The sequence below is a fragment of the Dromiciops gliroides genome, chromosome 3, assembly GCF_019393635.1.
Source record: "Dromiciops gliroides isolate mDroGli1 chromosome 3, mDroGli1.pri, whole genome shotgun sequence".
NCBI classification, from domain to species: Eukaryota; Metazoa; Chordata; class Mammalia; order Microbiotheria; family Microbiotheriidae; genus Dromiciops; species Dromiciops gliroides.
Genome location: NC_057863.1, coordinates 624,603,581 through 624,629,851, shown reverse-complemented (window position 1 = coordinate 624,629,851; position 26,271 = coordinate 624,603,581). Strand labels below are relative to the sequence as shown.

Here is a 26,271-nt window from a genome sequence, read left to right as displayed (position 1 = left end):
AGTGAGACACCTCCAGGAATCCTCCTTGCAATCCCAGGCCTGTTTGGCATGTGGCACGGGAGACACAGCTAGCTCCTAGCAATAAGGAGGTCATAATCCTTCTTGCCTGAGTTCTGGGCAGACCTGAGTTCAAGTCTGCTCTTAGACACTGCCTAGCTGTGTGACCCTGGGCAAAGCTCTTAACTTCTGCCTGCCTCAGTTTCCTCATTTGTAAAAATGGGGATGATGATAATAATAGCATCTACTACCCAGGACAAAGCACTTAACTTCTGCCTGCCTCAGTTTCCTCATCTGTAAAATGGGGCAGCTAGTATATGAGAGGACACCAAGTCAATGCATGCTGTGAATATTGATGGAAGGAACTAGAGATATTTCATGTGGAGAAGATTTCGGTGGGGCATGATAACTGCCTTTAAATGTTTGAAGGGCTACGGTTTGGAAGGATTGGGCTTGTTCCCTTTGGTCCCAAAGGGGTGGGGAGGGGGAGAATGGCAAATAGGCAGATTTAAGCTTGCTGGCAAGAAGAAATTCCTCCGAATTAGAAGTGTCCAGAAGTGGAACCAGCTTCCCCCAGAGGTTGTCTCTGGTGGGCTTCTTCTCATCAGAGTTCAACAACAATCAATAAGCTCCAATCCATCCATCACTGAGCCATTCAAGTGATTTTCCTAAAACGCAGGTCCAACCACATCATCCCTGCCCTGCCCCCACTCAATAAACTCCAATGGCTCCCAATCACCTTCTTTGTTTGACATTCAAAGCTCTCCGTAACCTAGCCCCTCCTACCTTTCCAGTCTTCTTATACCTTACTCCCTAACATACATCCTTCAGTACAGTGACACTGTCCTCCTGGCTATTCCAGGAACAAGATACTCCATCTCTAGGCTCTGGGCATTCTCTCTGGCTGTCCCCATGCCTGGAATGATCTCCCTCCTCTGCTCTGACAGCTGACCTCCCTGGATTCATTTAAATCCAAACTAAAATCCCACCTTCTACAGGAAACCTTCCCCAACCTCTCTTAATTCCAGTGCCTTCCCTCTGTTATCTTCTATTCATTCTATATGTAGTTTGCATGTGGTCACATCCATTAGATTGTAAGCTCCTTGAGGGCAAGGACTGTTTTTTGCTTCTTTTTGTATCCCCAGTGCTAAGCACAGTGCCTGGCACATAGCAGGTGCTTAGTAAGTATTTATTGATTGGGGGCAGCTAGGTGGCACAGTGGATAAAGCACCAGCCCTGGATTCAGGAGGACCTGAGTTCAAATTTGACTTCAGACACTTGACACTTACTAACTGTGTGACCCTGGGCAAGTCACTTAACCCTCATTGTCCTGCTTAAAAATTTTTTTTAAAAGAATATTTATTGATTCGGGCAGCTAGGTGGCACAGTGGATAGAGCACTGGCCCTGGAATCAGGAGGACCTGAGTTCAAATGTGGCTTCAGACTTAACACTTACTAGCTGTGTGACCCTGGGCAAGTCACTTAACCCCAATTGCCTCACTAGATAGATAGATAGATAGATAGATAGATAGATAGATAGATAGATAGATAGATAGATAGATAGATAGGTAGGTAGGTAGGTAGGTAGGTAGATGATAGATAGATAGATAGATAGATAGATAGATAGATAGATAGATAGATAGATTGATTGATTGATTGATTGATTACTACATGCTAAGCATTGGGGATAGGGAAATGGATATGGACTGAATCTATCATTTCATTCATTTAAGAAATTCCCTCTACCAAGGCAGGTAGACAACTTGTCTGCAGCCTCTTGTCAGGGAGTTGCCTATACCTCTAAAAGGTTAAGTAATCTGCCCAGGTTCACACAGCCAGGATGTGTCAGAGACAGGATTCGAACCCAAGTCATCCTTACTATGAACTATGAACTATGACAAACTGAATATAAAGATATGAAGCATGTAGTCCCTGCCCTCAAGAAGCTTATAATCAAAAGAAAAAGAAGAAGCTTATAATCTATAGGAGGAGATAACACACACAGGATGTAAGTGCTTTCAAAATAAATAAAAGATAATTTTGGGGAAGGGGCATGACCAGCTGGGGTGGGTGGGATCTGAATGAGCCTCACGTAGGAGGGGGTATGGATAAACCCTTGTTGGCCATGTGATAATGAGAATGGTTTTTCAGGTTTGGTTGCATTGGATATTCACTGTGGTCTCCTTCAGCCCAGAAATTCTGTAATTAAAAAAGGCACTTGTATTTGCTACATGTTATGGAATTGATTTAATGAGCAATTCCACTCATTGACTTAAATTCCAGTGTAAAAATAGTTATTTGCAGGGGGCAGCTAGGTATCACAGTGGATAAAGCACCAGCCCTGGATTTAGGAGGACCAGAGTTCAAATCCAGCCTCAGACACTTGACACTTACTAGCTGTGTTACCCTGGGCAAGTCACTTAACCCTCATTGCCCTGCCCCCCCCCCAAAAAGTATTTGCTATTTGGCTTTAAAATCCTCCAATGTGTCTGTCATCTCATCCTTGTGGACATTTCTTCTTCGCAAGACAGATTAAAGCCCATCAGTGCCTTTGGATTCTGTGCGGCTCTCTCTCTACATCCTCCATCAACTCACCTCAGGAGATTTAGTCAGTGTCCTCTGGACCTTCTTCTAATTCTATTGACGTTCCTTGGATACCAACAGAGCCTATGAGCTGTCCATAAATTTATCCCTTCTCAAAACAGTAGAGAAAAAGAAATATACATACATACATACATACATATTTATTTATTTATTTTTTGGTGAGGCAATGGGGGTTAAGTGACTTGCCCAGGGTCACACAGTTAGTAAGTGTCAAGGGTCTGAGGCTGGATTTGAACTCAGGTCCTCTTGAATCCAGGGCCGGTGCTTTATCCATTGCACCACCTAGCCACCCCCAATATATATATATATATATATATATATATATACACATATATATGTATATATATATATGTATATATATATATTTAAATCAATAAAAGGAAATTGAACTCCAATTAACAGGCCATTGGAAGTATAATGGAAACACTGCTGGATTTGGAGACAAAGGGTTTTGGTCCAAATTTCAGCCCTGCAACTAGCTAAAAGTCACTTAACTTTTGGGGGCCTCACTTTCTTCATCTGTAAAAACAAGTTGGCTTTTCTATCTCTAAATCTGTTACCTTCTAATCCAATAATGGAAAATGGATAACAAAACATAAATCCCTCTTCTTGGCAGAGGCCACCAGGACAGAATGTTGTATGCAGTTTCAGACACAATGACTCTAGTAGGTATTTATTTTTTTGTGGGGCAACGAGGGTTAAGTGACTTGCCCAGGGTCACACAGCTGGTAAGTGTCAAGTGTCTGAGGCCGGATTTGAACTCGTGTCCTTCTGAATCCAGGATCAGTGCTTTAAGCAAAGTGCCACCTAGCCGCCCCATTCTAGTAAGTATTTTTGCTTCACTTTTCATTTCTTCTGAAGGAGGGTTTGATTTAATGGAGGAAAAGGAGAGTATTCCCAGAAATAAGATTGTTATATTAAAAACAAAAGACAAGTAAAATTTATTAAAATATATCAAATCTTCCCAACTGGATTACAAAATTAAACTTCTACTTTTTGTTGTTAAAACAAATGTATGGAAATTTTCACCATGAAAAAGATCAAAATTCCATGGACTCATCATACTTAGTAGGGTCTATTGAGATTCATCTCCAGTTCATTTTCTTTCCAATAAAGAAAGTGCTTGGAATGCTGAAGAGCTGTGACGTGGGCATCCAGCAATCATCCCTTCATAATGCCACAGAATCAATCACACAAACTCAATTAAATCTCAGGGTTATGAATGAGCCATTGCGGAATTGTATGTTGGCTGATGAGGGTTTAAGAAAATCACTCCAGTCAAACTGTTGGGTGGAATTTTCTCAAGCACCTGGATTCATCAGAGAGCATTGAAGTGATAAACTAGGGTTTGATAACAGTCACTTCCTCTGTGGATGCAAGAAAGCACGTTTTCATTCTCTGGATCAATTCACTCTAAATTGAGAAATCATTTGAGAATTGAAAAAGCAGGAAAATTCATTTTCCTCCCCAGATTGAATAAACAGGAAGAGGAAGGTGGTACCAGCTGCAGCATGGACAATCCACTCATTCATATTGACCTCTCTGACTCACTTTAATTTATTTCTGCTTTAAGCAGCCCCTAACAACTCAATTTATAACTAAAAGTAATTAAGTGTTTGCAAATTCATGGGCATGTTTTGTTAAAGTTAACTGTTTGGAGAAAAGTATATAAAATGCTAATTTCTTTTTTTCTCAGTGGCTTTTTTTTTTTGATAGTTTGATTGAAATATTCAGTAACCATGTCAGAAATAGTCCTTAATACCTGTGATAGACCCTTCTTTGGGCATTGGCTCACCTCCCAGTGGCTTTAAAACTGATTGTTGGTGGCAGCTAGATGGTGCAGTGGATAGAGCACCGGCCCTGGAGTCAGGAGTACCTGAGTTCAAATCTGGCCTCAGACACTTAACACTTATTAGCTGTGTGACCCTGGGCAAGTCACTTAACCCCAATTGCCTCACTAAAAAAAAAAAAAAAAAACTGACTTGAAATTCTTGCTGGCATAGAAGCCGGTGACCATTCAGTTTCCTATCATAGGTCAAAGTTAATTAGACCCCACGTTAAAATGTACAGTGTGTGCCTTCCAAAAATAAAAGCTATATCTCTCACTCACCTGTGAAAAGTATGCATTAAACGCCGATCACCCAGTTATCTTTTTTTAGGTAGAAAAGAATGAATAAATTGAGTCTTTTGGAGACTAGAAACTTTAATCTAATGTACCAGCCCATTTGGTACCATATTATTCTCCTTCTTTTCCTCTTAGACTAGATGGAGTTCGGATAGAAATGGTCCGGGGACAAGTTGCTTTTCGATTATTATGCTTTTATATTTAACGTTTTCTGGATTATTGCCCAGGTGGATAAAATGATTGCTTTGTCTAAATTGAATAAAAGGAGTAAGATGTAAGCTCATTCTCAGTCAGCTCACTAAAAGCACGCTCAGGACAACTCCAGCCGCAGGAAGGATGAAGGGGATGGATGGCCGGCTGTTTCATTCGATTCCCACACAGTCTGGGGCTCTTCCACCAGGTCTTTATATTTGGAGAGCCCTTCCTTCCACATTATTTGGTGCCTCTGAGTTTTCAGTCCCAGAGCATCTATTAGAAAAGCAGCTTCTACATTTTTGGTGGTCAGTGTTGTCTGTGGGGAACAGTTCTGTCTATAATAACGATGATGCCCAGGCTCAGAAACAGCTGAACTGTTGAGTTCTCAGGGATATTTGGAGGTTCATGCTCGTAGGATTGGGACCTCATTGTGATGTTTTATGAAGGATGTTGAGGCTTGGGCATAGAAATCAGTCTTCTCCATTGTACCTTTCTTCATAGGTTCTTTTTTTTTTTTTTTTTTGTGAGGCAATTGGGGTTAAGTGACTTGCCCAGGGTCACACAGCTAGTAAGTGTCTAAGGCCGGATTTGGACTCAGGTACTCCTGACTCCAGGGCTGGTGCTCTATCCACTGCGCCACCTAGCCGTCCCCTATAGAAGGTTCTTAATGTGTGTGTGTGTCGGGGCGGGGGGGGGGGGCGGGCGGGTTCCAAAGATCCTCCAAGGTTCTGTGGATAGATTTGGGGAGATCTATGAACTCACATGAGAAAAAGACTTACATCTGTATTTTTACTAACTGCTAATAGAAATTTGGACTTGGAAATGGAAGTGGAATGGGGAAAATGGAAATCCAAGCAAATGTAGGCAACAAAAGTGATTCTGAAGGGGTGCCCACAGGCTTCACCCCTTAAAAGGACTGTGACCCACAAACCAAGTTCAGAACCCCTCCTGTCTACCTAGTTGCTAGAAGCTGGACTTTTGTGGCCTGCAATGTGATGCAGGCCATAGCATTTACTGTTTCCTTGCAATATCTAAAACCTGCACTGATCAATAAGTCAGGGTTCTAGAAGAATGAGCCTTCCATAATTTATTATTGTTCTCTGGGACTGTCATGCATCAGTGTAGGGAACTCCAGGGGGAGGAAGCTCCTTCTATCAATACAGGTAGGCTCTGGCCTTTGGGACTAAGAAGGACAAGGCTTCTACTCTCCCGTCTTACACTTCAGTAGCCTGTTATCCAGTGACACTGGCTGCTCTTCCTGGGACACCACATCCCATTTCCCAATTGCTCAGTTTCTCAGTCTGGTCTTCATGCCTAGAATCCTCTCTATTTTTACCCCTGCTTCTTGGCTTCTCTGGCTTTGAATCTCAGCTAAAGGCTCACCCTTTTCAAGAAGTCCTTCCCAATCCTAGCTTAATTCTGGTGGCTTCCTTCCGAGGGGATCACCTCCAGTTTATCCTGTCCAGAGCATGTTTGTACATAGTTACTTATAGGGGCAGCTAGGTGGCGCAGTGGATAAAGCACTGGCCCTGGATTCAGGAAGACCTGAGTTAAAATCCGGTCTCAGACACTTGACATTTACTAGCTGTGTGACCCTGGGCAAGTCACTTAACACTCATTGTCCTGCAAAACAAACAAACAAACACAATAAACATCCAGGGCCATCTCCAGTTGTCCTGATCTATATCTTGCCACTGCACCCAAATGACTCTGGAGGAGAGAGTGAGGTTGGTGACCTTGCACAGCCCTTTCCCACTTAAATCCAAGTCACTGCAAGTTATGACATCACCCTGTTGTCAGGGTCATCTTTGAGAAGGAAGGACAAACATCATCAGAGTTACTTGTATATTGTCTTCCATCCGTTAGACTGTGAGCTCTTGAGGGCAGGACTATCTTTGGCTTTTCTTTGTATGCAGTGCTTAGTACAAAGTAGGTGCCTAATAAATGCTGGTTGGTTGACTGATGAATAACCTTTCAAATACTTAAAAATAATAATAGTTTTACCTTTTCCCTAGTTCCCCCAATGGATCCTTTTATGGCATGAACTAGAGGCCCTTTGTCTCCCTGGTTGCGCTGTCAGCCTCTCTTATAATTAATTGTTTGTCCCCTTTTCATTGGTTTAGGGAACTCCCCTGTGAAAAAACTCCCCCTCCCAAAACAGGTTGGCACCCTCTCTGCATTTTAGCCTTAGAGGCTGGTTAGGGCACTTAGAAATGGAGTGACCTTGTCAAGGGTCACACAGTTGGTAGGTATCAGAGGCAGGACAGGTCAGAGGCCAGGCCTTCCTGATTCAGAGGCTAACTTGGCCACACTATAGCTCTTGTTACCCAGTGATAGGAATATTTCATATCCTACATTCACAAATTTAAAATACCCCCTTCTAAAAAGAAACAGAGGGGGCAACTAGGTGGTGCAGTGGATAAAGCACTGGTCCTGGATTCAGGAGAACCTGAGTTCAAATCTAGACTCAGACACTTGACACTTACTAGACATTTGACCCTGGTCAAGTCACTTAACCCTCATTGCCCTACAAAAAAAAAATTAAATAAAAAGAAGCAGAGACAATCAAAACAAAAACCACATTGCTCATCTCTGAAAATGTTTCCTCCCTTCTCTCCTTCTTTCCTTTTCTTCCTCCTTCCCTCTCTCTTTCTTCCCTCCTTCCTTCTCTCCTCTTTCCTTTCTTCTTTCCTTCCTTTTTTCTTTTCTTCTTCCTTCCCTTTTTCTTTCTTTCTCCCTCCTTCCCTCTTTTATATTCTTTTTTCTTTTTTTGTGAGGCAACTGGGGTTAAGTGACTTGCCTAGGGTCACACAGCTAGTAAGTTGGCAAGTGTCTGAGGCCGGATTTGAACTCAGTTCCTCCTGAATCCAGAGCCGGTGCTCTATCCACTGCGCCACCTAGCTGCCCCTCCTCCTTCCCTCTTTTTCCTTCATCCCTCCCTCCTTTCCTCTCTTTCTTTCCTTCCTTCCTCCTTCCCTCTGTCTTTTTCTTTTTCCTTTCCTTCCTCCTTTCCCTTTTTCTTTCCTCACTCCTTCCCCTTTCCTTCCTTCCTTCCTTTCCTCTCTCCCAAGCTAGCAGTGCAGTGGCTAGGGATAGCTTTGATCCCCCAAATGATTAGCATGAGAGCTTTGACCTGCTCCATTTCTGATGTGGTTTGCCCCTCCTTTGACCATCTGGTGGTCCTCTGCTCCTGGGGCACTTACCATATTAACGTCAAATTCCATGTGGATGTCTGATATAGCCCACTGCAGCTCAGAACTCAGGTGACCCACCAGTCTCAGCTTCCCATGAGCTCATGGGAATGATCACCACTGCCAGCCGCACTGTAATTTTTCATTCTGTATTCTTGGGAGCAGTCACGTCACCATCAGTGTTGGAGCTGTGACTGGTCATTGAATCAATTAGGGTTCTTACATCTTTCCAAGTTCTTTACAGCATTGATAAAGTCCCTTTATCAATTGTTCCCCTAGTTCTGCTCCCTTCCTCAGTGGTCATTTCCAAGGTCACTTTAAGCTGAATACAATAACTTTTTTTTTTTTTGTGGGGCAATGGGGGTTAAGTGACTTGCCCAGGGTCACACAGCTAGTAAGTGTCAAGTGTCTGAGGCCAGATTTGAACTCAGGTCTTCCTGAATCCAGGGCCGGTGCTCTATCCACTGCGCCACCTAGCCACCCCTGAATAAAATAACTTCTTACCATAAAACAGGAGACCACTACCTGTGTTTAGCACCAATGGTTTCTTGACCCTTAAGCGCAATACAGCAATCCAGAGAATTCTCCACTCAAATTATGTTGTCCTTTTTTCTTGATGAAACAAAACGCTTTCATGATAACAACAACAACATCCCATCTCTGACCTTCACTGTGCCCCCTGTCCTGTGATACAACCTTATCTTTGCTTCCAGAATCCCTGGCTCCTTTCAATGGTAGGAGTTACCTCTTACAAGATGTCTCTCCTGATCTTCCCAGTTATGAATGCTCATGGGGGGGGGGGAGCAGCTAGATGGCGCAGTGGATAGAGCACCAGCCCTGAATTCAGGAGGAACTGAGTTCAAATCCACACTCAGACACTTGACACTTACTAGCTGTGTGACCTTGGGCAAGTCACTTAACCCCAATTGCCTTACCCCCCAAAAAAAAGAAAGAAAGAAAGAAAGAAAGAAAGAAAGAAAGAAAGAAAGAAAGAAAGAAAGAAAAATGAATGCTCGTCAGTGCCCTCACCCCCCCCCCCAAATTACTTTGTATTTATTTTATATCAACTTATTTGTGTACTGATTGCCTCTGGTAGTACAATGTAAGCTTCCTGAGGGCAGGAACTGGGGTGTTTAGGTTGCTGTGGTTGTTTTACCTACCACAGCATCTGGCACATAGTCAACACCTAATAAATGATCTTAGAAGTGACTACTGACTCTAAATCACCATAAGAAAACCCCAGGGGCAGTTAGATAGCACAGTGGATAGAGCACTGGCCCTGGATTCAGGAGGACCTGAGTTCAAATCCAGCCTCAGACACTTGACATGTACTAGCTGTGTGACCCTGGGCAAGTCACTTAACCCCCATTGCCTCACCCCCCAAAAGACCCCCCCCCCAAAAAGAAAACCCCAAAGATAGAATAGACAAAAATGAGTTAACACAAAATGAAACTGAACATGTCAATAGTAAAGGTGCATTGATCATTCTCTTTGCTAACCAACATACATGGGTTTTCCCCTACTTCTTGCAATGTTCACATCACTATTTATTTTCTTCCCTTCTCTCCAAAAGATGAAAAATCAATTTGTTTTTTCCTTTTGCTTTTACCCAGAAATGAAAAGCTGGGCTAAGTGGGGATCAGCCCAACTACTGTCAAAAGGCCTAATGGGGCCTGACATTTGAAATGGCTTAGAAGGCAAGAACATGACTGAAGGAAAGCTCATGGGTCCTGCTGAGGTGCTGCCCTCTGCATCCTATTTTTTGTCTCATTATTCAGAAAGTTGATTCCCTTCATAAACTTCCCTCTCCCTAGTGAGGCCTAAAATAATAATAAATAATAATAGCTAACATTTATATAGCACTATGTGCCAGGCACTGTGCTAAGCACTTTACAATTATTACCTCAGTTTATTATAATAATAATAACTAACATTTATACAGTGCTTACTATATCCCAGACACTGCGCTAAATGCCTAACAATTATGCTGTCCGGTTATTTCAGTCGTGTCCGACTCTTTGTGACCCCATTTGAGGTTTTCTTGGCAAAGATCCTGGAGTGCTTTGCCATTTCCTTCTCCAGCTCATTTTATAGATGAGAAAACGGAGGCAAACACGGTCACATGACTTGCCCAGGGTCACATTGCTAGTAAGTATCTGAAGCCAGATTTGAACTCAGGGATATGAGTCTTCCTGACTCGAAGATGACTACAAAGTTGCTAACCGTGAAGGATGGTGGAGCATCCTCCCTTGCTCTAGAAGCCATGTCTTTCTAAATTCACCCTAGAAATATCTTGCGCATTTTTTATTCTACCCCACCTTATTCCACTCCTCAGAATCAATCACCTCAGTAACCATTTCTTAAGTACCTACTATGTGCCAGGCACAAACTATCTCCTTGAGAGCAGATACTATTCTGGTTTTCTTTTTATGTCTCCAGAGCTTGGCCCAGTACTTGGCACATAGTAGGCACTTAATAATTCGTGTTAGATTGGATATTGAGGATTTAGTGGATTTATTTCATATAATAGAGAATACACTATTGATACCAAGAGGCACCATGGCTCAATGGTTAGAGTCAGCCTTGGTGGGGGCAGCTAGGTGTCCCAGTTGATAAAGCACCCGCCCTGGATTCAGGAGGACCTGAGTTCAAATCTGACTTCAGACACTTGACACTTACTAGCTGTATGACCTTGGGCAAGTCACTTAACCTTCATTGCCCCCCCACCCCCCAATACATCCTAGAGTCAGCCTTGGTGCTGGGAAGGACCTTAGCTATGTGAGGGGGAATAATGTGAATTAGATCTGGAAAGATCCATGAGAGGGCAGCCACCTAGGTGGGGCAGTGGATAAAGCACCGGCCCTGGAGTCAGGAGGACCCGAGTTCAAATCCGACCTCAGACACTTGACATTTACTAGCTGTGTGACCCTGGGCAAGTCACTTAACCCCAATTGCCTCACAAAAAAACAAAACAAAACTGTCCTGTGCTGCCAGGTAAGCTGATGGGGCTCTGTCCCTGGGGATCATCAGCAAAAAAGAAAACACCCCTGATGTTCCCTTTAAGGCAGCCTCATTCTGTGGACGACAGGTTTTCTCCAGCTAGACCTGGGCTCCAGGCCAGGAATGAGGGTGAAATGGAATCAATTCTACAAATGCCAGGAAGAGGAAGAAGGACAGAGGTGACCTACAGGACCAAGGGCGTATACAAGGGTAAATACAGGAAAGCCATCGACTGTCTATATCCCCTAACTTCCGTCCCACTACGGAGCAGCTCGCTCAAGGGGGTCAAACACAGAAAGCCTCCATGTATGCCAAAAATATTTCTATTTCTAGTGGCACTTTTGGTCGTAAGGAAAAAAAGCAAAAAAACCAAAGAGGGTGCCTGTCAAATGGAGGAAGGTAGGATGAAGTGGTATGTGAAGGGAATGGGATATTACTGTGGTATATGAAGCAACCAATAGGACGAAAGGATAGGAACACAGGAAGACTTGCATCAACTGATACAGGGAGAAGCAAACCGAACAACACTATGTTGTTGTTGTTGTTGTTGTTTTATTTTCATTAACCTCTAAGTGAAATTTAGCCCTTTCTTAAATTATTGAAAAGCTTTACTCTAAGAAGAGGTTTGTAGACTGCCAGAGGAGGAGGTGGGGGGTGGGGGTGTGGGAGTCTAGAAAACATTCAGGAGCCTTGCTCTGGGAATCAGTGTCCTCTGGACCAGGTGCAAGAAAGTGCTGATTGAATTCCCCAGGAAGCTGCTGTATAGCAATAGTATACGGGGCAGCTAGGTGGCGCAGTGGATAGAGCACCGGCCCTGGATTCAGGAGGACCTGGGTTCAAATCCAGCCTCAGACGCTTGACACTTACTAGCTGTGTGACCCTGGGCAAGGCACTTAACCCCAATTGCCTCACCAAAAAAACCAAAAACCAACCAAACAAAAAGAAACTATCGCAATAGTATAACCCCATAAACCAGATGCTGAAGAATTGTACTGACTGACCTTGGCTCTGAAGAATCAATAATTAAACATGTATTCAACACCTAGTAGGCTATGTGCCAGGGAGAACTGGGTGGCTCAGTGGATAGAGTGCTTGGCCTGAAGTCAGGAAGAACTGAGTTCACATTCAGCCTCAAACACTTACTAGCTTTATGACCCTGGGCAAGTAATTTCATCCTGTTTGCCTCAGTTTCCTCATCTGTAAAACGAACTAGAGAAGGAAATGGCAAATCGTTCCAACATCTTTGCCAAAAAGACCCCCGTGGACAGTATTGGTGTGCTATGGTTCATGGGGTCACAGAGAGTCAGATACGACTGAACAACAAATGCGCCAAGCAAGGCAAAGCACTGGGGATACAAAAAAAGGGTAAAAAACATAGTTCCTGCCCTCAGGGAGCTCACAGTTTATTGAGAAAAAGCACCTCCCTCCTTTCAGTAGAGATGGGGCACTATGGGTACACAGTCAGAAATGGGTTCAGTGTTGGTTCATTTTGAGTGTTTGTTTAGTCAAAAGAGAAAATTCATTTAGGGAGAGGGCAACCATGCATGAATAGATATAAAATCAGAAGACATCAAGAAAAAACTATTTTTAAAAAATAGATTCAATAAGCTTGGCCCCGAAGAGAGAGACAATCCATACCTTTCTTCCTTGAAGGGAGTGGGGAGGGGATAGAGGTGTGGATCACCTCCTGAGAGGTCAGTCTCACCCTCTCCTGGCATGTTAGGGTTTTTTGTGTGTGTTTTTTTTTTTAGTGAGGCAATTGGGGTTAAGTGACTTGCCCAGGGTCACACAGCTAGTAAGTGTTAAGTGTCTGAGGCTGGATTTGAACTCAGGTCCTCCTGAATCCAGGGCTGGTGCTCTATCCACTGCACCACCTAGCTGCCCCTCTGGCATGTTAGTTTTAAGGAAAGACTAAAAACTCTGTGTGTGCACACCCTCATCAGCTCAGTGTTCATCATCTCCCTCCTCTCCATTTTACCCCAATCCAGTGTTGGCTTTATGCTTTCTCCAACATTAAAGAAAACCCAAGGCATGTTATCAGCAGGGTTCTCTCTCTCTAAGGGTGCTTTACTGAAACAAGCATACCGACAACCCCACATCTCCCCCATGGAAAACCACCCTGAGGCCAAAGACCTGAGCAAGCTCAAATCTATCCTTGGCATTCCTTACCATCAAGACAATCCAGATCCATGTTACGTGGAAACAAGCTGGAGAAACACTGAGCTCCCCTACTGATATCAGAAGACTCAGCAGAGGGAGAGGAGGCCCAAATTTCACTGTGATGACACAGCCAATTTCATAATATGTAGTCTTTTATTAATGTATTATATATAGCACAGTGGCAGCTACATAGTACACATATATGTATTATATATAGTATACAGTATACATATGTATGCATAATATATAGCAGTGGCAGCTATATAGTATACTTATATATGCATTATATATATATTATGTTGGTGGCTAGGAACTGGACTTGGAGTATAACCCAAGTTCAAATTCTGCCTCATGCACTTCTTAGCTCTGTCAAATCATCTCACCTGAGCCTTGGTTTTCTCATCTATAAAATGGAGATAACATTAGCACCTGCCTCACAGGGTTGATGTGAGAATGAAATGAAATAATTTATGTAGAACTCTCTCATTTTATTTTTTTTGGCATTTATCTAATTTCAGTGGTGCAGAGAATTCCCAGTGAGAAAACTCCCTCGGGGCAGCTAGGTGGCACAGAGGATAAAGCACTGGCCCTGGATTCAGGATGACCTGAGTTCAAATCCGGCCTCAGACACTTGACACTTACTAGCTGTGTGACCCTGGACAAGTCATTTAATCCCCACTATCCCACCCCAAAAAACCAAACCAAACCAAAACAAAAAAAAAAGAAAGAGAAAACTCCCTCTACCAAGATCACACCCCCCCTTCTCTGCCTGAGGCACGAAGGGGCTAAGCATCTTTTCCAAGGTCACATTGCAAGTAGGTGTCAGAGGTAGGATCTGAACCCAGGTCATCTGGACAACCAAGGCCAGCGGCCTCTCTGAATTAAATATTAGGAGTGAAATACCTAGCCTTCTTCCACCTTAAGCTATTCCTGGCCAGCAGACTTAAAATGCACATAAAGGTTCAAGTGAAAACCCGTTAGTTTGAAAAATAAAAGCTTCCCCTCTCCAACCGAGTAAATTCTACACCCCCTCCCCCACCAGTCTTTTTTGCTGTGGCCACAGGTGGAGGCCAGTGATGGTGACTCTGGGGATATCTCCCTATTTGGAATTCAAAGCAGAAGCCCACAGTTAAGAGTTTGGGAGGTGACAGTCTTGTCTCTGTAGCCCAAAGATTCTGGAAATGACAAGAGTCTCAGTTACCCAGGATGTAAATACATTCCCACGACAGCTTTTCCAAATGGGGTCTGAGGCTCTCAGCCCATGTGTCCAGCTCCCCGTCCCCATCCCTGAGAAGCCCTGAGGCAGGGGGGTGGAGGGCGGCACAGGGAGAATGGCCAACGCCCCTGAGGGAGATCCGACATCCAGCCGCTGCTGGCCATAAGATGAGGTGAGACAGGGGCTCACTTGGCCCGTTTAAGGCTCACGGGCTCTTCGGTCGGAGAATTCTTCCCGGCTGAGATACTGTGGAGAGCATTGAGGCTCTGCACCTGCTGCAGGCGCAGGGTGAGCTGCTGCTGACAGGCCCTTTGGACCGCTTCGGCCTTCTCGAGGTTCCAGCTTAAAGCCTGGGCCAGAGCCTCCGGGTGTTCCTTGATCACCAACTGCAGGACAAGGGGGGAGAAATCGGTGTGGTGAGCCCTTCCCACTGGCTCAGCCGCTCCCAGTTACTGCCCTAAAGATCCCTGACTTACTGGGAGCAACGGCGACTAAGTAAGGAAAAGAAGGGAACAGATAACCTATTGTGTGCCAGGCACTTGGGCATTTCGTCTGATCTTGACTGACTGACTTTACTGACAGGCTTTGACATCTCCCAAGCACTTCCTGGGCATTGTCTCATCACATGAGCCTCACAAGGCGACCCAAGGAGGTGTGTGGTGGGGTTTGGGGAAGCATGAACCCTAACTGTGGAAAGAGTCAGAAGAACTTTTTTCAAGTCCAGGCCTTGGGCAAACCACTTGACTCAATTTTCTCATCTGGAAAATGGATCTGATGGCCTCCAACATCCTTCCCAGCCCTAACGCTATGATCTCATGCGCTACAATTATGCTCTGAAGAAAGTGACTCATCCACAGTAGAAGCAACTGCTGCACACAGCTGGCATGTATCGCTAAGGCTGCTCCACAGGGAATCTGGGGGCATTACTATGCCCTGTTTTACAGATGAGGAAACAGGCTGGGAGAGGGACTTGCCCCAGGTCAGAAACGAGACTCAAGTGAAGGTTATCTGGACAAGCTAAGGCAGCACGTTCTTCCTGGGGCAGGCTGCCTCTCCCTTAGCTGGACAGAATGATGCCCTCAGTGCTTCGATGCTCCAAAGCCGACTAGGGTCTCTCTGCCCCAGGGTTCAGTTCTTACCAAGCCCAGCAGAAAAAGATTCAGACCTGTCCATGGGGCTCACAGGGGAAACAACCACCCTGTTGCCTTTCCTTCCCTTTCATTCACAGGAGGAGACAAATTTTGAGGAGGGACACCCACCCCCCAGAGTACATCTGGTGATGGGGACAAAAGAACACCTCTATGCTTTCGGGGACAGCTAGGGGGTGCCACAGTGCATAAAGTGTAGGGCTTGGAGTCAGGAAGACTCATCTTCCCGAGTTCAAATCCAGCCTCAGACACTAGCCGCCTGACTCTGGGCAAATCATTTACCCTGTTTGCCTCAGTTTCCTCATCTGTAAAACGAGTTAGAGAAGGAAATGGCAAACGACTCTATTAAATTACCAAGAAAACCCCAAATGGGATCATGAAGGGTCAGATGAAAAATGACTAACTGAAAGAGAAGGCTCATTTGAGGAAGGGGATACAGTGTAAAATCAGAATGCATCAAGAAAACTCATTTTTTAAAATAAGAATTCAGTCAGCTTGGTCCCCCAAAAGGGCTCTAAAATCCATACCTCTCTCTTCCTTGAAGGCTGTGGGGAGGGGATAGAGGGCCTCTCATCTCCAGGCCTTTGCAATGGGCTGGCCCACAGGTCTGGAAGGCCCTCCCACCTCCCTTCCACCTTCCAATCCTTTGGTTCCTTCAAACTCTGTCCAAGTGCTGCCTAGTACAGAAAGCCCATCCTGATTCCTTGCTGGCTAGCGCCCCCCACCAAGAATCTTGTGTTTATTTCGTAAATGCTTATTTATTGACATGCATATGCTCTCCCCTAATAGAAAGGAAAATGCCTGAGGAGCAGGGATTCTTTCACTCCTGTCTTTGCTATATCTCCAGAGCCCAGCACACAGTAGGTACTGAACAAACGTAGACGCGATGAATGATGGGATTTGGACAGCTCCCATTCCTCCATCCCTCCATGGTCTGAGCTGTTCTAGTAGAAAACCTCAAACCACTCGCTAATTTGAGGAAGGGGACAAATGCTGATGCTATAGGAACCAGATCTAGAGATAAAAGAGGGACGGAGTGGAGACACAGCTGGTCTCAGAGGCCTGGATTTAAGTCCTGCCTCTGACATTTACTTGTGGTGTGACCTTGGGCAAGTCCCCTCTATTCTCACTCATCATGCTTTTATGAAGTGCCAGCCATGTGCCAGGGACTGAGCTGTCTCACGTCTATACCCTATAGGGCTCTGAGCTCCACATTATCTCCTCCAATCTTTATATCAGCAACCCTGTGACATCAACACTATAGGCATTCTGATCCCCATTTTACAGATGAGGAAAACTAAGGCTCAGAGAGGTGACTTGCTCTAGGCCACACAGCTAGTGTTTGAGATGGGATTAGAACCCAATTCACTACACGACACTGCCTCTCCAGAGAAAACCACCCTGGCAGCACCAGCCTCTGGATTGTCCCAAGGCTCAAATGCAGGGAAAGTATTTTGCTAAAATGTAAAAGTTTATATAGAGGGAAGTCATATAATTGTTGTTGTCTGTTAAAAAGATATGCCTGTGTACAAAAATATTTATAGCTGCTCTTTACGTGGTAGCAAGGAATTGGAAGTTGTGGGGGTGCCCATCAATTGGGGAATGGCTGGACAAGTTGTGGTATATGAATACAATGGAATACTATTGTGCTGTAAGAAATGATGAGCTGGAGGAGTTCAGAGAAACCTGGAGGGTCTTGCGTGGGCTGATGATGAGTGAGGTGAGCAGAACCAGAAGAACATTGCACACAGTATCATCAACATTGAGTGTTGACCTACTGTGATGGACTATATTCTTCTCACCAATGCAATGGTACAGAAGAGTTCCAGGGAACTCATGATGGAACAAGATCTCCAAATCCAAGGGAAAAAAAAAGAACTGTGGAGTATAGATGCTGATTGAACCATACTATTTCTTTTGTTTTGGGTGCTGTTGTTTTTTTTTTCTATTTTGAGGTTTTGCATTACTGTTCTGATTCTTTCTCTTATAACAGGATTAATGCAGAAATAGGATTAATGTTATTATGTGTATATATATATGTGTGTGTATGTGTATGTATATATATATGTATATGTATATGTATATGTATATAGATATATAGATATAACCTATATCAGATTACCTGCTGTCTAGGGGAGGGGGGAGGGAGGGAGAAAAATCTGAAATTGTAAAGCTTGTATAAACAAAAGTTGAGAACTATCTTAACATGTAACGGAAAAAATAAAATACCTTATATGTAAAAAAAAAAAAAAGATATGCCTGGGGCAGCTAGGTGGCACAGTAGATAAAGTACTGGCCTGGGATTCAGGAGGTCCTGAGTTCAAATCTGGCCTCAGACACGTGATACTTACTAGCTGTGTGACCCTGGGCAAGTCACTTAACCCTCACTGCCCCACCAAAAAAAAAAAGATATGCCTACTGCGTTGAATCTCCCACCATGCCGAGGCCAGCCACTGCTAAGGACAATACCCATATTCTTGTGGATGCCAGACCCTGAGTCAAGACATGCCCCCGGATTGGCTCACCTACCTCCAAATCCTGGCTGGACAAGCTCAGCTCTGGGGAGGACTTTTCCTTCAGCACCATTAGGACGTGACTGGAGAGAGTGATGAGGCCGGCCACCCTTGAGTCCACTTCATCCAAAGGAGCCTCAGACTCTGCAAGGCAGCCACAAGACAGCGATTGGCAGCCAGCCCTAGTGCAGGCCCAGCCTGGGACCTATTGGTCTGCCCAGGCCAGGCAGGAGGTCACCACCCCCAGGGAATTCTAACCGAGGGGCAGCTGGGACACCCGTGGTGACTCTGCACTGTTGCTGCCCATTTTGTTTCCTTCCTAAGGGAAGGCCTCTATCTAGAGAGGGCTTCTTTTGGGGGGGGGGAGGGGGGAAGCACACGTGGGACAGAGGCAGGGGAGGCCAATTTTCTCCTTACCTGCCTGCTTGGCCAGGATGCTGCCCTCCTTCTCCAGGGCCTGGAGGTAGAGCTGCAGCAGCTGCTTGGATTGCCGGGCTTCTTCTCTGTGGTCTAGTACCTGCTGGAGTGTGTTCTGGAGATCCTGGGTCTTTGCAGGGCTTTGGGAGAGTTCCTGAGCCAAGTCTGAGCAGGGAACGTCAATGAGCACCTGGCACATGAGAACAGGAGGTAGAAATAAGGAGGCAAATAAAAGTCATAGGAACAGGGTCTTAGCAAATCAATTAGATTTTCTCCGACTTCGGTGAATCGTCTGACCCCTTTCCAGGAGTTAGCAAACTGCCGTGGGAAATGTTCTGGCTAGGTAAGAGACGAAGCGAGAAGATGTGGAATAAGCCAGCGGTACAACGGATTTAATTTTTGTGAGTCTCATGGGGAAAAAGAAAGTCAATAACGCCAGCGAGATGTTAGGTAAGAAATGAAGTGAGAAGATGTTGAATATACCAGTTAATGTTGTTCATTTGTTTCACAGTCATGTATGACTCTTCCTGACCCCATTTAGGGTTTTCTTGTCAAAAATCCTGGAGTGGTTTGCCATCTCCTTCTCCATCTCTCTCTCTCTCTCTCTCTCTCTCTCTCTCTCTTTTTTTGGTGAGGCAATTAGGGTTAAGTGACTTGCCCAGGGTCACACAGCTAGTAAGTGTTAAGTGTCTGAGGCTGGATTTGAACTCTGGTACTCCTGACTCCGGGGCCAGTGCTCTATCCACTGAGCCACCTAGCTGCCCCTCTCCAACTCATTTTACAGATGAGATAACTGAGGCAAACAGGGTGATGTGACTTGCCCAAGGTCACACAGCTAGGAAGTGTCTGAGGCCTTCCTGATTCCAGGCCTGGCCCTCTATCCACTGTATCACCCAGCTGCCCTCAGGCCAGCTATACAATGGATTTAATTTTTCTGTTCCCATTTTCCCTTTGAGGAAAAAAAAAAGAAGAAAAGGGGTGGCTACTAATGCCAGTGAGAGGCAGTGTGGGAGAGCAGATAGAACGGCAGTCTTGGAGGTGGGCAGGCCTGGGTCCAAACCCTGCCTCTGATACAAAGTGGGTGTGTGAGCATGCACATGTCAGGGCAGCTCTGGTGCCTCAGGTGCCTCATTGTAGATAATGAGCCGTAGATCTCAGCTGGCTGTCTTCATGGGCCCAGGTAGTTTCCACAATGGGGGTTTCTCCCTCAGAGGCATGCAAAGGATCACAGGTGTGGAATAAGGAAAGAAAAATGCCATGCAGCAGAGGGGGCAGAAGTTTGTCCTTCAAGTCAGGAAGATGCACTTCTGACACTTGTTTCCACTGGGAGAGGGGGTTGTCACACTGGGAGGTCCCCAAACTAACTTTGGTCTAGCTGAGAATTAAAAAAAAAATCCAGGAACAACACGATTATTCTTCATTAAGGCACAAACCCAGACCTGGAGATACACATATCCATGGATACGCAGGTGCATACAAACACAAAACAAGAACAAGGGGGTGTCTGCTGAATCACCCTCTCGGAAGACTCCAGAATCTGTGAATGGCTCAGCAGTGTGACCTCATTGTCGGGAGATGCCCTTGCAATGAAGGGCAGGGCCCGGGCCACTGTCTCAGAGAGGGGCCCTGGGGGTGTCAGAGGCAGGAGGTGACCCCTCCTGCCGGGCATCTTGGCTCCATATCCAGTTCTCTCACTGCCCTGCCCCCTCCCGCTCCCCCTGCCCCCCATGATCCAGGGGAAGAGTCAGACCCAAGTGCCTTCAGCAGGGCAAACTTCTTCCTACCTATATTCTTAGTCTGCTGAAGGGATAACTAGTTGGCAAGTTTTAAAGTTTGACAGCTGAAAGCAAGCATATTAGTATTCATTTATTCAAATGAGCATTTATTGAGAGTCTAATTAGGTGCTGGGAAAATCGGAGGGTGGTACGAGAGGGTGGTGAGGATGGGAAGGGGAGGGCTGGGTGGTGGCCTCTGGCAAAGGGAGTGGTCTGAAAGGCAGCAAGTGGGAATGAGTGAGATGGGCCCCTGTGAAGATGTGCGGGGATGACGGCGGGCAGGGGATGGAGGACCCTCACCTGGAGGTCTTCCTCTGACAGGAGGATGATGCTGGAGAGATCTCCTTTGAGCTGCTGGGCCAGGTTCTTCCACCGGCACCCCTCCATGCCGTCTGGTTCGTCTTTTGTCTCAAAGGAGTCCTGGGAGAGCCAAGCCGTGCCCCCATCTGATGAAAGGGAGGAGGAAGGGCCAGTCAGAAGTGCCTGGGTGGCTGGGAACCTGGAACCCACTGACCCGGGACAGCCCTGGGATAATCTCTCTGGCTTGAGGCTAGAGCGATGGATGGAAGCCACACAGGGCCAAACGGGGGCTTGATGTTGGGAAAGCTTGGAAGCCGTCCAAAAGCTGGATGGGCTTCCTAGAGAAGGGGCTAAGGGGGCAAGCTTGGCCCCTTGGTGGACATGTCATACACATGTGGGCTGGACAAGGGGGGGACACTCTCAAAGCCCCTCCAGCTGTGAGTTTGGGGGAGGGGTCTTTCCTTTGTGTCACAAGAAACACAGCTTCATGGGGAAACCAGCAAGGAGCTCAACTTGCTGATACATGAAACTACTTTTAAATATCCCGAAGAAAGACGCTACATCCATTAAGGGTTAGGCTAGACTAAGCTCATTACCAGACCTTTCTAGATGCCAGATATTTGTCTCCCACAACCCCCATATCAGAATGGTCTTGAGCTGGAAGAGACCATCCAGTCCAACACCTCTCTACCCCCATTTTACAGATGAGAAAACCGATGCCTAACGAGCTTGAGTGACAGGATCCTAGATCCAGAGCTGGAAGGGCCTAGAGGGCAGGAAGGGGGGACCAGTTCAGCACCCTTGTGATTCAGGCTCTAGAATCTATTCCATAGTCATTATGAGGAGAACTGGAAAACATTTGGGGGTTGTGATCAGAAGGCAGACATAAATTTGGCCTTGGAGTCTTGCAAGGCTTGGGTTGAAATCCTGCCTCTGACACCAACTGGCTGTGTGACCCTGGGCAAGGGGCTCCCTATGCTCCCAAACATCTCTCCTGGTAGAGAGAAATTCTTACACTAACCAGCTCCTACCACCAAGTGGTACTACATATTGTTGTCGTTGTCATCATCAGCATGATGGGTTAGCCTTTCCATTGTACTTGAAGGTGTGCAAAGGGCTTTACATTTGAGCCTCACAAGCAATGTGTCATTGCTATAAGGGTGAAGTGACCCAAGCCTCTTGGGAGCCATCACAGGGAAGGCCTTGCTTCACGGGCCACATAAAACACAGCCACAGGGGCAGCTAGATGGCGCAGTGGATAGAGCACTGGCCCTGGAGTCAGGAGTACCTGAGTTCAAATCCGGCCTCAGACACTTAATACTTAACTAGCTGTGTGACCCTGGGCAAGTCACTTAACCCCAATTGCCTCACTAAAACAAAACAAAACAAAAAAACACAGCCACAGCTCCTCACCTGTATTGCTGTATTTCCACGTCTCGTTGCAAGTGAGGGCCACGAACTTGGTATTGTCTGGTAAACACAGGAAGTAGTCTTCGTCATCCACGATGGTGCCATCTTCTGCCAGGACCAGAGTGATGGGCTCCAGGGACTTATCAATGGCCAGGATATCGCAAGCTAAGAAAGAAAGCACAGGATGATTTAAATATGATGCACAAAGGAAATTAAATGAATCCCTCCACTATTCATAGATACCTATTGGTGGCTCCTCCATGCCCTAGGACAAACCACAAACACCGATGTCACATAACTCTCCTTTGAATACTCCAGCCAGATTGGCCTATTGACTGTGTCCAAACTCAGCTCAAAGTCAGTCTCCAGCCTCCACACATCTGAACATGCTGTCTCCTATTCTTGGTGTGCACAACTCTTCGTGTCACCACTTAAGAGGTCCCGGCTCTTTTCATGCACTCCCTCCTCTGGGAGGGAAGCCTTTTCTTCTGTCCCTCCCTTCTTCCTAGTGCAAATTATCACACATACATTCAGTTGTTTCAGCTGTGACCCCATGTGGGGTTTTCTGGGAAGAGATACCGGGGTGGTTTGCCATTTCCTTCTCCAGCTCATTTTACAGATGAAGAAACTGAGGCCAATAGGGTGAAGTGACTGGCCCAGGGTCCTAAGCTAGAAAGTGTCTGAGTCTGGATTTGAACTTGTCTTTCTGACTCCAGGCATAGCACTCCATCCTGTGCCACCTAGTTGTCCTGATATACAGTACAGGAGCTTAATGAATGTGTTTCCGTGTACACTGGCTTTGCAGGATGTAGTAGCTGCCAACTAAAATGGAAAAGTTCTTTCTCTATAACATCCTCGGTGGTTAGTCTAAATACCACCATCCCCTGTTGCTGAAAATGCAACAGCTTTGAGCACACTGCCCAGAGCCTAGATTCCTTATATTGGAAGTTTTGTCCTCAAGGTAGCATCTCTGTATAAAAAGTTTAACAGAAAGAGGAGGGTTTGGTATTATCAACTCTCACCTCCCTTCTCACTGGGCAAGAGGCTGTCTCCACAGCTACACTCGTGATAAGAAATCCTGGATAAATAAAAGGCAACTTCATCAAGTCTGCCCTTCCACAGCCCAGGGAAAGGCTTAGCAGAGGAAGAGCTGGATGAGACCCGAGGCTCTTGGTGCAGGGGCAAGCCAATGGAACTTAGGGAACCTAATGCCAATCTGCAATTTAACCTGAGTAATGAATGCGCCAGCCACACTGGGGAAGCATGTGTTTATGGGCCCTTCCCTGCTTCCACTGGGCCACACTGAAGGCTGGAACGCAGATGGGGTCAGCTTGTAAGGCGGCCAGGCCGGCAGGGAGATCTTTGGCAAGTACTTGTCACGGAGACCTGAGATCATCTACTCCAAACTGACACTTGGGCACACAAGTGACTGCTCCCAGGTCACAGGGTTCTGCGGTCTGCTGCAGGACCCGGTCCAGCTAGTCTGGGCCCAGGACAGCAAACCCGGCGCAGTTTCGGTTCCCAATGCCCCAGGACGCCGCGTCTATAGAAAGCTTAGGTGCGGCCGTCTAAGACCTTCGGGGATGAAGCCAGCGACGTTTTCGGAGGTATCGGAAGGTGATACCATCTCCTTTCTCACGTCTCTGCCGCACCCCACTCCCCCGCCTCCACCCCTAGGCCCCAAAGACAGCCCTAAAGTTCTCAGCGTGATACAGTGGAAGGAGCGCTAGATCACGAGTGGGAACGGTCCAAGGAGTGACCCCGGCGAGTCCCCTCTCCGGGACTCAGTTTCCTCTTCTGTGACATAAGTGCAGCCGGAATTAGACGTCTAAAAGTCCCTTCCGGCCGCACGCCCCCGGCGCCCCGACCCTCCTCCTCCAGGCCCCCCGACGTGGGCATCGCCTCGCCTCCCGGACCCCCAACCCGTCCCCACGCGTACCTTTGCTCCTCAGCTCCTCCAGGCAGGAGGCCGCCGCGCCGTGATGCTCCCGGCTCCGGTTGCGGCGCAGCAGGCAGGGCTTCAAGGCGCCCGTGGTCTCCTCCGAAAACTCCATCGCTGGCCGCAGGAAGCCACGGTCTGAGTCAGGGGTGGGAAGCACCCGCGGTCGGGGAAGCTAGGAGCTCGCCCTTGGGCACCACCCACGTGCGTAGGCTCGTGCGCGAAGCACACCGGGACTGGTAGTTTTGGGCTGCCTCGGAGCACGCAGGATTGACCCAAAGCATCTTGGGCCTTGTAGTCGCCCCGCCCAAGTGAGATTGCGGATTCCTTCAGAGTCATCTTAAAGGGACAGGAGAGCGAATTAATGCATTTGGATGTTGCTCCCGGCCTTCTGAAATACTCTACTCAGTTTATTAGACGCCTTGAATTTTTATAGTTTTTCCGTTTGCATACCTACATGCATTACAAAACATAGTTGTTTAAAATTTGCATAATACCGGATGCCAGTACACCTTTCAAGGTGACCCACAGAGTTAATTAAAGAAGTTTGTTTATGTTTCTCCTTCACAGGACCAAAAGGTCTTGCAGGGTGGGTGATTCTAGGTAAGGCTCTGGAGTGATCGGGACTTGGGTTCAAATTCCAATTCTGATGCTTAATACTTTTGTGACATTGGGTGTCATTTGGTCTCCCTGAGCCTCAGGTTTCCTGCCTATAATTAATTTCAATTCAATAAACATTTATTAAGCGCCTACTATTCGCCAGGCACTGTGCTAAGCTCTGCTGATACAAAAAGAGACAAGAGACATAAAATGAGGCCGTTGGGTCTCTGGACCCCTTCTAAACCAATATCTATGTCCCTGTGTTGGCTATTAGAGGGCGGTCTTTGGTGACATGCCAGCATGCTCTGCCCTGAATTTCTATGAAGGGCTCAGAGGAAGACATGGATGGCTGCCTAAGAAAATTTTGGATGACCTTAAACTGGGGAGAGGGGATAGCTTAATGCCTGGAATGACAAAATCAGGTTGTAAAAGATATACCAGGGGCGGCTAGGTGGCACAGTGGATAAAGGGCAATGAGGGTTAAGTGACTTGCCCAAGGTCACACAGCTAGCAAATGTTAAGTGTCTGAGGCTGGATTTGAACTCAGGTTCTCCTGAATCCAGGGCTGGTGCACCTAGCTGCCCCCTGTCACTAGAGGTATTCAAGCAAAAGATTCAATGTAACTAATATCCTAAAACCTTGAAAGAGATCACATAAGGCCCTGTGGGAGTGAGGGTGGAAAGAACAGTCAGTCAATGGGCTAGGGGAAATGTTAACACAAAGGAGATATCTTGTCCTCATTATAACATTTTGTAATCATGGGACACTCCCTCCACTAAAGTCCTATTTTGATGCACATCATGGTGTGGACTTGACCTTGAAGACTTCTTGTAGGCTCTCCCAGTGGAACACAAGCCTTGAGAGGCTCTGCCTTGCCGGACCACGCAGGAAGAGCCTCATGATGGGGTGTATGTTTGCCCTGGGTCCGGGAGGCTGTCATCAGCTGGGCCTTTGGGATGGGTCTTCTGGCCATAGCCAAGTGTGAAGACTGTCTACTAAAGGAGGCAAGATGGAAGTAGGAGGAAGGATAAAATATTAAAAAAATATGTTTTAAAAAATCCGTCATTAAGGAATCTTCTAGTACCGTGTGAACACATTGTAGTTGGTTAGTATTACTCCTATTCAGCTAGGATAATTTCCTGTCATTTCTGGTTTCTAAAAACATAGTGGGGGCAGCTAGGTGGCGCTGCAGTGGATAAAGCACAGGCCCTGGATTCAGGAGGACCTGAGTTCAAATCCAGCCTCAGACATTTGACACTTACTAGCTGTGTGACCCTGGGCAAGTCACTTAACCCCCATTGTCCCGCAAAAAAAAAAAAATGGAGAAAAGTACTGTGGAAACATATTAAGAAATAAAAAGAGGCACAGGATAGTTCCTACCCTCAAGGAATGTACAATCTAAGATAGAGATAGGATAAATTGGAAATAATCAACAGAGGGAGGCTATGTGAATTAATAAGGATAGAGCTGAGGGGACTTGGGACTTGGATGGGGGGGGGGCTAGCTCACCCAAAGAATTGGAGGCTCATCACAAATCTTGTAAAATAAAAAGAAATTTATTAGGAGAAAGGGATATATGGCTGATGGCTGTCCCACTGGAGTAAGAGAAGACCTGATCTTTTGTATCTTTACAAAGCAAAGGGGAGAAGGGGCGGCTAGGTGGCACAGTGGAGTCAGGAGG

The 26,271-nt window shown here is 46.2% G+C and overlaps 1 protein-coding gene across 1 annotated transcript; it reads right to left on the bottom strand.

Annotated features, from left to right (window-relative positions):
• Nucleotides 1-13,015: 13,015 nt before the first annotated feature.
• On the bottom strand, nt 13,016-24,239 carry DFFA (DNA fragmentation factor subunit alpha). Its single transcript, XM_043990908.1, has 6 exons — nt 23,991-24,239; nt 22,055-22,216; nt 20,642-20,787; nt 18,567-18,756; nt 18,166-18,293; nt 13,016-14,874 (listed from the first exon to the last, which is right to left on the bottom strand). Exons 1-6 carry the CDS (start codon nt 24,103-24,105, stop codon nt 14,674-14,676), a joined length of 942 nt encoding a protein of 313 aa, XP_043846843.1. The 5' UTR covers nt 24,106-24,239; the 3' UTR covers nt 13,016-14,673.
• Between the last annotated feature and the right edge of the window lie 2,032 nt (nt 24,240-26,271).